Source organism: Bemisia tabaci, chromosome 9 (genome assembly GCF_918797505.1).
Source record: "Bemisia tabaci chromosome 9, PGI_BMITA_v3".
Lineage (NCBI taxonomy): Eukaryota > Metazoa > Arthropoda > Insecta > Hemiptera > Aleyrodidae > Bemisia > Bemisia tabaci.
The window spans coordinates 17,611,024-17,623,073 of NC_092801.1; the positions used below are offsets into that span (position 1 = coordinate 17,611,024).

Sequence of the window (12,050 nt, forward strand, 5' to 3'; positions counted from 1 at the left end):
AAAACTAACGTTTTTTAGAATTCCAAAGAAAACATTAAGTATGACAACAATTCTAAGACGTCACCAACGGAGGTACGTGACTGCTGGACAACACAACAAAAATGGCTTGTAGATGTAGGTATCATAATCAGACAACATGCTGTTGTGATGATTGTTGAAAATCTCTTCGTACTTCTAAAGATAATTTCACATTATGAGAATGTTTTATTTTTACTGGGGATCTGAGAAAGAATCATACAGGATAAAATGATGTGTGATTTTTAAAAGTCCAGAAAGTTGGCATTCAGTAACGTTCGTTAAAAAATCATAAATTATTGTTTGGCGAGTTCTCAGAACTGAAGCAGACTTTCAAACAACGGAGACACCTGAAAAGCTGAAGTCCGAAATAGGTCAATAACTTGCAACTGGAGCAACGTATTAAAACCACTAAATCGGTTTTCGATGTCATACTAAATCATTCGACAAACTTCGTTCGAAGCGTCGGTAAACATGAGGTTGAAATTCTTAATCTCGATCGGAACAAAATTGAGATCGGGTAATTTATGGGTTTCTTTTCGGCACTAGCTCTGTGGTGCCAGTTCACGCTTCAAAATTGTCTCATTTCAATAAAATGAATTTCCTTTGGGAACATTCACTTAAAACTTTTCGTTTTCCATCTCCACAACTAGCCGGTGTACCGGTCGTCAGTTCCAAAGTTTCATGAGTTTCTACAAATATTTTGATACGTAACTTTTAGAGAGAAATTGGTCTTTAAATTTAATTTTCAGCTTTGTAGCATCAAATCAAATGTTCCACGCGAACAGTAAAACACAGTCAACATTGCTGGCTATGGTCAATTATGACGTTGCACTTTTCCGCTGGGGTGATAAATAAAAAATAAAAAAATAATCAATTTTTTAATTTATTTCGATTAATATTCTCCTAAAAAAGAAACCCCATCCGTGATATTTAAACGTTGCAATAGAAACAGACACTATACGAATTCAGTCGTCGATGTAATTTTTCCTAAAATTGTCCACTACGGAAAATACAAATTTATCTCTTATTTCCTTCATTGATCGTAAGCTGAATTTTGAAAATGATAAAAGTAGCAATAAACAAAAATAATCCCAAAAAATGAGGCTGCCCCTTCCGAAAGAAATTTCTGACACCAGGATCAAATTTCTCGAGCTGCTGAGATCCGTCCAGCTAAGCGCTTAAGCCCAAAAGTGTCTGATAGAGCCATCCAAACCTGATACTGATCCCTATAAATATGCATCAAAAGTTATCAAGCGAGCGACGGACGGTAAAGTTCCAGCTTTCATTGACACTGGTCTACTCATCCTTAGCTGTCACATCTCAATTAGATGGAAACGCTTTCCTATAGCTAAAGAGCACCTTATTAGTTCAACAAGCTGACGTACTGAAAAAAAAACCCGTATGAAAATTGTGACGTTGCCAAAGTTCTTCTTTTAAAACAAGAATTATTTCGTAGATTTCGAAACCTTCGCTTTTGAATTTCTTACACTGAAAAAAAAAGTTACGGGCTATAGACATACCGTCCTATCCGAGAACAGAGGCCGAAAGTTACGGGTGCTTGAGCCGTAGCTTCGATTGCTCCAGGCGCTACGCCCGGAACTTCCGGCCTCTGGGCCCGCAACTCGGACATACGTCTATATATCCCGTAAGCACGGCATTCCACGGCCGGAGTTTTTTTTTCAGTGCATATACTTTTACTCGTAGTTTAATCTGCCGCTCCGAAAAATTTCAGGAAAAAATATCAGTAAATTTTCTTCAAACTAAATATTTCATCAAAGACGATTTGGGTACAATGAGTGCTCATATGACGTTTCAGTCTATGCAGCTGCGGGAACCGCTGAAGAGTGGATATTCAATTTAACCTGATACGTGGATCGCATTTAGCAAAAAGGAACCAGCGCGCGATTACAGTGTTGTAAATATGTTGCTTCTTCATAATTATCTAAAAAATCTCCCAGAATAGCAAATGGCTGTTGCTTACCACCGAAAAATTGTTAATTTTAAAGGAAAATCATCGTGTAAATTTCAATACAGTACATATATTAAGCAATTTTAAAAGATAAGAAGAAGTTGCTCAATTTTGAAAACACTGTGATAGCGCTGGTTCCTTTTTGCTAAATGAGGACTTATCTGTAACAATAGCGGATGTGAAAAATTACCTTTTCGAAACACATTCAAAAAACTGTTTTGGCATCGAAAAAATTTTGAGAAAATACTTGAGATGTGATCTTCGAGATCTGTACATTATGCCAGAGCCAAACATTAAATTTTTGTGTGAACAAAACAGTTTTTTAAGCGTGTTTCGAAAAGGTGATTTTTCACATCCGCTATTGTTACAGATAAGTCCTCAAATGCGGTCTCAGTGACATCAGGCATTGTCAAGTTATATGCATGATGTTTTTTGTGTGTTTTTTCTTTAAAAAAATAATCAACATGCCCTTGCTCTGTGGACTTTCCACAGGGACATTTTCTCTAAATTTTAACTTTAATTTTAAGACAGCGTATTTATGTATGGGCCACCAGATTCCCCTTGAATAAAAAGAACCGTTGGACAATCTCAGCAGCGCCTGATAGCACTTACCAGGTTCAGAATTTTCACTCTCCGTACGTGGAAGCCCGGTTTTTACTCTGCCGATGCCAACACATCTCGATTGGATGAAAGCGCTGCCCTATCCGGCGAGCACCGCGTATGTCCAATGAAAACCCTGCGTAGAAGCGTGTTTTTTACCGCGCACCCCAGTTTGGACCCACGGCGAAGTCGACCCGGAAACATAACGGGAAATCGAGTAAGAGCCGATTGTTTTTGTTCTAATGGTCTTATTACTCTATGCGCCTATTGCCTCTTACTCGACGGAGGACCCGCCGCACAATAAAGCGAGTCAATAGGAGAAGTTGGACATTTTGTGGAAACTTTGAAAGCTTATTCCGTCGTTAATACGGAGCGTAGAAGTTTTAAAAGTGGTTTTATCGGTCTCCACGTAAAATTTCCCTCAAGAAGCACCCCTTAAAGCGTTTATTATGATGAAAACAATACGAACATTTTCAATTTTAATCACAAATTCCATGTCCTATTAGCTCGTGCCTATGTGCGCCAGTGCCGCCGAACAGTCTTCTGCTTTGGGATATACCGTCTCCCGGTGCGCCACCGGTGCAATGTTGTCAAATGGGATCGGAAAATAAATTCCTGTCGTGTACTTTACCTGAAAGTGTCTGATCTCTAATTCAATACAGGGACCGTAATTACAGTCTTTTTAACAGCTTTTTTCTTTGGGGAGCTTTTGGTTTCATGCCATTCTCATGGTCACTCATTAAACATATCTACACGGAAAAAAATGAGTTAGGGTTGAGGACTAGTTTCTGCCCTTCAACACTACCGCGCGGTACCTGATTTCGCAGTCGTAAGCCAAGGTAGTGCTGAAGCCTACCTCGCGCTTGCGTTCCACGCTAGATGACCCGTGACGTTCAGAAACAGATCTGGCAGCGCGTAGGCACAGAAACAGAAGGCTCCAAGGATAGATCCGGCAGGGCTAAAGCCTACTTGATGCAAAGTTGCCAAAATGTGCGAAAAAATCTAATTATACCCGTAGAGTATAATTTCACTGCACACAATATAGTTTTTTCAATTATTTTTATTTTTTTTTAATTTTTTATTTTTTTAAATTTTTCTTGCAGTTTATTTGGCTTTTCTTCCTGTTTTTTTTTTTTTTTTTTTTTTTTTTTTTTTTTTTTTTTTTGTTGCTCAGGAAGCCATAGCTAGCTATAGACACGAGTTTTTACAAAGAAATTATTTGATTGTCAACGGGCATCAGGGGGACTTTTAGAACATTCATGCTCCATAGCTCCGGCTTTCAAATTTTCAGGCATTATGGTCGAGTAGAATCTGTTTCTGCAGATCCACTCGTCAGTTCGGTGAAAATTTGTCGCCACCACCGGGATTCGAACCCGGGATCTATGGGTCTAGAGTCAGACGCGCTAACCACTAGGCCAACCTGGCCAGCTTGCTAATGTCAAGGAAAAATCTGAGTTTTTGGGTGTTGATTCTTTTCTCATAGTATTAAACTATTACTTTAAGTAAAGTGCCGGACTGGGCAACGCGACGCGGGGCAGCCATGTTTCCTTTCCTCGTCCGAGGCGAATACGATGACGTAGTCGAGCAGTCCACGGCGCATACGCATCCCGGACATTCTAGCCTTCCGCAAGAGAAATTCTACTTGTGGAGACAAGCTTGCCGTGTGTGTTGCAGTCAAGCGGCGGGTAGGCGCTACGAACAGCGAGAGGTAGCGTTGACGAATACATGTTCTGTTCCTCAGGACTACCGACCTTAAAACTACCCATAGGTAGTGCCGAACCCTACCTTGATTTTTTTCCGTGTAGTTTATAGTTTATCTTTGATTAACAGAGGTTTCAGGAAACCTTTATTTGTCCGATTTGTTCCTATGTCATCGATAAATTCGAGATTAGTCTTCGTAAGATGGAAATTTTTCTGTCAAGGTTTAATATTTTGAAAAGCTTTTTGCGCGAAAATATTTATAAAACACTCTTAAAAATTTGCAATTTGACTTTCAGAGAATTTCGGTTGCTCTGAAATCAAAGCTTCTTCAACAAAGAGTATGTAAAAATGACTCAAACATCCTAAGTGCCAATATGATACAAAAATAAAAGTATGACATAACAATGTCAAGAAAAATGCGTATCTGACAATCAAAAGCGCCCAAAAAATCATTTTTGTTTTATTTTTATTATGAATCAACTCAAGCCATCGTTGAGGAAAGTATACGTACCAAAAGGTAGTGCGTATAAGGAAATCTTGTATCCGAAAAATGGCAACTTACTTTCAAAAATAAGGCGGCGACGCGGGAAGGGACCCTCCAAATTTTTACGTGCGAACATCCGCGAAATCATGGAGAATGGACCACTAGACAAGGTACGAATTTTAGCATTCTGATACATGTTACTCAACCAAAATTTCACGTAGAACACGATACGCACAACGAAAATTACCAAAATCAACTCCTGACGAAGATATTTAATGATTCTTGATGCGTGAATTCAAACCACCCGCTCATGAAAACTCAATGCTCTACGTGATTCACATCGCGCGCTAAATGTTTATCATGACAGTCTCTGCGATGTAAAAATCTTCAACTTCAATCTTGACACTTTGACTCAGCTATAGCAAATTACCAATAATTTGAACAACACATGGTGGGAAATGAACATTGCTCGTTTAAGAAGCTTGCTGAACCCGTTGTAGTGCGCGATTTGACTCACGTAGAGCTTTGAGTTTCTTGTCAGCGGGCAGTTGAAATTCCTCGTAACCAATGTGAAAAAAAACGTTAATATCTTCGTTAGGAGTTGGTTTCCGTAATTTTCGTTGTGTGAATCGTTTTCCACGTGAAATTTTGGTTAAGAAACATGTATCAGATCGCTTAAATTCTTACCTTGTCTAGTGGTCCATTGTGACAATTTCAAGAGAAAAAGACCTTTTTCCGCAAAAACTAAAAACTTTGCTCCAGACAATAGAGGACAGAAAAAATTCTGTAAGCACTTTTGTGCAAAAAAACCGGAAAATTTCTATTTTAACCGGAACTAAGACGGTTTGAAGTTGGGGATTTAAAAGACCTACCTTTGAGAAGGAGCAATTAAAAATTTTAATTTAGCACGTCCAGGTCGCAAAACTGCCGGCTATTAATGAAAAAAAAAAATTCCTCAATTTCATGGCAAATATAAAAGCATAACATTTTTGAACCGCTCATAACTATTTTTTTAGATCTCTTAGAGAGATTTTTCCATCAAAATAAATTCTTTACTATCGACTCAACTCACAAAAAGTAGCTGCGGTGAAAAAGTTGCTTCCGTGGATGGGTTTTGGCTAAAAATTATTTTTTTTTTCAGAAATAAACATACTTTAAAAAAAAGGGGGGCGGAAAATAGTGATTTCCAAAAAATTGAAAATTGCCATGGAAAAAACCTCGGTCATAGGGTTAGCTTTTTGTTCAGCTGAATCGGCATCTGTGACCAGTGATGTGCCTTCCCTCTAGAACTTCGGAAGCCTTTTTTTCTGGTAAACCAATTTTTAGGAGCCATCTACAATATTTTAGGAGCAAATTAAATATATTAATATGCATAGGTGTATGAAGTATTAAGTTTAAAAAATCGACTAAGCATGCCAACTCTCTTCGGCACCAAGATGGCTCGGCTTTCCAAATTTTTAGGTGCCAAAGCCCGATTTTTAGGCGCAATTGGAGCATGGCGCCTCAGGAAGGGAGAGCATTATTTGGATCGCGCTAAGCAGAAAGGAACCAATCCACATCAGCTACTGCCGCACGTAATGGGCGAATTTTAATTTTTTACATGAAATTGGTAATTTCAGATTTTTTTTGCATATTTCAGTGAATTTTCTGCATTGTAGGGAGTAAATTCCTTAAAATTTTCAAAGGAATTCGCACAAACGTTCTCCTGTACAAAATAAAATGATCCAGTCAAATTCGGCAATAACTGTTGTGGCATAGTTCCTTTCTGCTAAACACAGTCCGTTTGCGACCTGAAACTCCGGTTCACTGGAAAAAAAAACACATTGGATCTAGAGTCCAGACTCTTAAAAACATCGTCAAGAAAAAATACTCTTGATTCAATCAGATTTTAGCTTAAATCAAAAGGGAATCCGCTCAAATTAAGAGGCTTGGTTCTTGATTTAAGCCTAAATCTGATTGAATCAAGAGTATTTTTTCTTGTCGATGTTTTTAAGAGTCTGGACTCTTGATCCAATGTGTTTTTTCCAGTTTTATCGAAACCGAAAAAGTCGGAGTTCAGTATGAACCGAACGTTTTTTCCGTGCGCAACCGTGGAAATTTTCAAAACGAAAATTTCGTGAAGCGAGGGCATGTGATCTCTTTCCGGTGCGGAACCACGGGCGAAATCATAGTTGGCACTTAGGATGTTCTGAGCTCGGACTACGAGTGAAGAAGGTGAGCTGGGACCTACCGGAGGACAGAACTGCGGCAATGGACAAGCACAACACACCGCGATACGACCGCGAAGCACTCGACATGGTGTATAGGTGAAGACTGGTGCGCGGCGGTCGGCGGAGGCCCTCGTGTTGGGCCCCGGACGGGGGCCCCCGTGGGCCCTCCAAGTCCAAGATCGGTTTCAGTTCCACCCGGTTTCTCGCCGGCAGACTCCGACCGCCGCTAAGTGGAGGAACTTCCTCGGCGTTGGACCATCTCAGCGAGCTGATTGTTGAAATGGAGATGTTGCATGTGTGAGGAATTTGCGATTTGACCATTGATTCTTGTGTAAAAGTTCGCAGAGAAACACGATGGTGCCACTGGTTGTCTCTGAAATCAACTCCCAAGCTCAAAAAAAGCTCTCAAGTGAGGCCAAAATGGAGGCCGGACACCGTGAGAGATCGAAAAGCTTGGAAAAAAGTAACTGGTATCAATAAATAACTTAAAATATGTGCAGAATATGCAACTGAAAATAGTTCATTTTATTGACCAGAAGGCCGGGCCCTGTATTCGCTCCGAAGTCCCGGCCTCATAGGTTCATTCTCTTTTTAGTTCTCGTTTTACCGGAGATCACACCTTTATGTTTCTTGATACATTGTTAAACAAGAGTTCTGATCGCACTACCAGTAGAATGGAGATGTTGCATGTGTGAGGAATTTGCGATTTGACTATCGATTCATATGTAAAAGTTCGCGAGAAACACGATGGTGCCACTGGTTTTCTCTGAAATCAACTCCCAAGCTCAAAAAAGCTCTCAAAGTGAGGCAAAAATGGAGGGGATATCCCACGCTATCCTGAGAGTCCACCTCTACATCGAAATCAAACTCTCCATGCAAAGATAGGGAGCAAATACATTAGCAGGGTTGCCACTTTATTTGGGGACTCTAAAACTGAAAACACGGCAACCCTGATAATGTATTTGCTCCCTATCTTTGCATGGAGACTTTGCTTTGATGTGGACGTGGACTCTCAGGGTAGCGTGGTATATCCCCTCCATTTTGGCCTCAACTTAAGAGCTTTTTTTAAGCTTGGGAGATTATTTCAGAGAAAACCAGTGGCACCATCGTGTTTCTCGCGAACTTTTACATAAGAATCAACAGTCAAATCGCAAATTCCTCACACATGCAACATCTCCATTGATAGACAAAGCGATAGACAAAGAGCGGAAGCGGGTGGTTGCAATGGACATAGGAGGTAGGTAATAGACAAACAACGGCAAGCGATGACAATAGAGCGAAACCACGTATCTCTGCAAAGCTTACGCAAATTTTATACACCTACTTACTACACCTATAAGTATATAGCAACTTTGCAATTCTTGCGAAGAATAGGAGAAGAAAAACGCATGCTCAGCTTCAAAAAAGCAACTTATCCTGATAACATTGACGAAGAAAATGACGATGACTTGATTTGAAAAATGACAACTGGTGAGTAACACATATCGTTTCCTTCATATTTTTTACAGTGTTGCAACTTCATACACATGCAAACGTGTGGCAAAGTATAAGTGTGCGAGTATGAAATTTGGAATGTGTGTGAGGATGATAATGCTCGCAAAAGTGTGCGAGGACGGAAGCCTCCCCTGTTTGCGACGTCGCAGACTTCCTGTTATAATTTATTTTTCCGGCGGTCTGTACCCTCTTGATCAGCGCATTTGTCGCGGGCTGATTATTGAAACCGATAGACAAAGCTATAGACAAAGAAGACAAAAGAGATATGAAGGGATCCTATTGGTGGAAGCGGGTGGTTGCATTGGACAAAATAAGTAGGTTATAGACTAACTAACGGCAACCCACGAGAGACCCCATAGTTATTCCATCACTACACCCTTAGTCTATGTGAAATAACCAATTAAATCGATAGGATCGTTTCATACTCCCTATGTCTTCTTTGTCTATCGCTTTGTCTAACAGTCTATCAATGTCAACAATCAGCCCGCAGGACGCTGCCTTCATCCTCAGGTGCTCTAGAGTAACCTACAATTTGGGTTGATTAAACCCAAAATTTGATCGATCGACAAGTCCTTTTGAAAACTTTAGGTCTCACAATAACAGCAAATTGACAACTCATTTTTATTTAATTTTTGTCTCCGGTTGATAATGGAATTGTAACCATTTCGAACACTGCAGTCAATGTTGACCCATGAATGATTCCTAGCGCGAAAGACTTAAACGCCAGAATATGAAAACAGACCACTAGGTATGCGGGTCGTCCAGAAAGTAAGTTTACCCATTCAATATTTCCTGAAGTAAGATAGATATAGGAAATTTGTAAAAAACGTCGATAAGTCAATAATTTCAGCTTAATAACCTTCTATAGATTTTTAAATTTGCCAAGTGTTTTCAGAGAAACCTAGTGACATTTCAAAGTAACAAAGAGCTCGAATGGTTACCCATGTGCGTCAAAGGAACGCACAGATACGTCAAAATGTTGTGAAGAACGGCTCAAGCTCATAGCTGACTTGCGGCATTTTCTAGCGGTGACCCGACTGAACGCCTGTCGCTCAGATTTATGTAATCTTCGCGGTTGAACACCTACTACACCCGCACTCGCCACGACAAGGTTCCGTTTTGAGCGAGAGCAGATTCTTTACCTTTTGAACATCTTGCTCGTTTGAGATCTGACCTCTGCTATGTGCACTGACTTGATATTTAGCAGATGCCATCTTTGATACGCTGATTTGGTGACGACGTCATTCGATGGAACGATATATCTGATGGTTCAATCGTTAACAAAAACATAACCTCAATCTCAAAAACTTCAACCCTTTGATTTGAGTTCCTTTATACTGAGAGTTAAGACAATGTGAATCCATTTCTGATTGTTTCCCGCATTTTGGGCCTCCACAGTGTCACAAACGGGAATAAAGATTACATTTTCACCGATTGCAAAGATTATAAACCGGAATGGACCGGGGAATTGAGGGTACAGCAAGAAATAAAAGGAATGAAAGAGGAAACGGAGACAGAAATTTTGGAATGGGTTGATCAAAGATTACAAAAAACGTCCGATACGTGTAATCTTTAATATATTCCCGTTTGTGACGCCTATAAGCCGCGTTGTCTCAACTCTCTCTACAAAGGGACTCTATCTACTCAGTGGATATCTACTCTATCTACTCTATCTACTCAGTCTTCGACACCCTTATCAAGGGGTGGATAGTCGAAAATCTCTCATTAGGTAATTAATAGTAAAAAAATTCCTAATAATCACAAAAAATACCTTTTTCGGAGAATAAACCGTACAGAAACTTATAGTTTTTAATATCCGAGATGGCTTGGTCACAATTAATTACAATGCACAAATTATTACTATAGTTTTCGATTTCGTAGATGATCATCATAATCTCTTTCTCTTAGAGTCCATGACTCCAGTCTTCTCAACTTGGAGGATACCTAACCGAATTTCATGTTCCCAGGATTCAGCCCCATTGGACTCCAGGGTGAGCCAAATTGTGTGTGCCAATCGTGTTGAACACATTTTTTGGGAAAGCCCTGTCAACACTACTATAGCAAAAGTTCACGGAACTTTGCGCGAAAGTTAAGTTTCGGAAACCTATCTCTGTGTGGACAAGGCCTTCCATTTATAGGAAATGAACGAAAAAATTATGAAAGAACAAACATAAATGTGGATTAATGATTTTAACTTCCTCCGCCGCGCCGCCGCGCCTCGCAGACCGCACTGTGTTTGACGCAATGCGTGAAGTATTTACGCAGTCTTGTAGGCGCTATGCGTTTCACGCTGGTCGCACTGTGTTTGCCGCAATGCGTGAGGTATTCACGCAATCTTGTAGGCGCTATCCGTTTCACGCTGTCCGCAATGACCGCATTGTGTTTGATGCAATGCGTGAAGTATTCGTGCAGTCTTGTAGGCGCTAATATGTGTTACATACCGATCGCCGCGCCGAGGGCTTCTTTTCATCGCAAGTCCTCGTCATCATTTCTCTCTAGGTAAATCGCGCCGTTCCAGGCCACATTGCGTGTTTGGTTTCTCTCTCAACTCGACTAATTAAAGGTGCTGTCTCTTGTATCACTGAAAAACGACAAAATTAGAAATTACTGTACTCTCAGGAAATGAGAGATTTTGTCGCCATTTCTCGTTTGTAATTTTTTTTTCTAAATCCGATTTTTTTTATACCTACATTTATAAAAATTGCAAAATTTGCCGCCCCCTATAGATTTGCCGCCATGAGCCGCGGCCCATGTGGCCACCCCCTTAATCCGGCCCTGGTTTTAAAAATAAAATCGCCCTCGGCGCCCCCGCACAAGGGCCAAAACTTTCACAAAACATAGAATTCCAATGAATTTTGAATCAGAGAATTAATTTTTGCCAGAAAATATCGATTTATCGAAATGCAGTATCACTTTTTGTGATATTTTTTGTAAAATAGATAATGTCTGGTGTTATGTTGAAATTTGGAAAAAATGTAGATCATCCAGTAGCAAAGCAATATCACCCTCAAACGACTAATATTCCGAGATTGCCTCCTTAAGATAAATACCATTAATTACGGTGCACAAGTGATTCGATTAATTTTCGATTTCGTAGATGACCATTATAATTTCTTTCCCTTAGAATCCAAGATTCCAGTCTTCCAAACTCGGAGGAACCGAACAAGATGTTACTCACACGCGAAAGAAAGCGGACATATTATTGTATTATCTGTCAGGACAAACCGATACAGATAGAGAGTTGTAGCTTGTGACACGCCTAGTCAGTTCTTCTTTGCTATTATAAATTCACTTTTTTACCGCACAACCTATCACGCAAAATGCTGCGCCCTCTTAACTGAGCGATATTCTAAGCCTACAATGTGTGCTGAGTGCATGGTTGCCTCATCACACTAATTTTGCTCATCTTCAGCTCATTACTGTCCCTCAGTGACATTGAATTCTTCAATCAAGTCTTGTCTGTTTCTGCTGTTACTTTCACAGGAATAAAAAGAAAATTAAAATACGCGCAGCCTGAGAGACGAATCTCGAGTGCCCAATTCGAATCTTTTCAGGAGAGGGATGTATGGAGACT

General features: G+C 40.0%; 1 protein-coding gene across 1 annotated transcript in view; it reads right to left on the minus strand.

Moving 5' to 3' along the window:
* The window catches only part of LOC109034555 (uncharacterized), a 134,555-nt gene extending 127,415 nt beyond the window's left edge, over positions 1 to 7,140 (minus strand). The window contains exon 1 of the mRNA XM_019047773.2: positions 7,003 to 7,140. Coding sequence (XP_018903318.2) covers positions 7,003 to 7,069 — 67 coding nt within the window. The 5' untranslated portion in view covers positions 7,070 to 7,140. The remainder of the gene's footprint in view (positions 1 to 7,002) is intronic.
* Between the last annotated feature and the right edge of the window lie 4,910 nt (positions 7,141 to 12,050).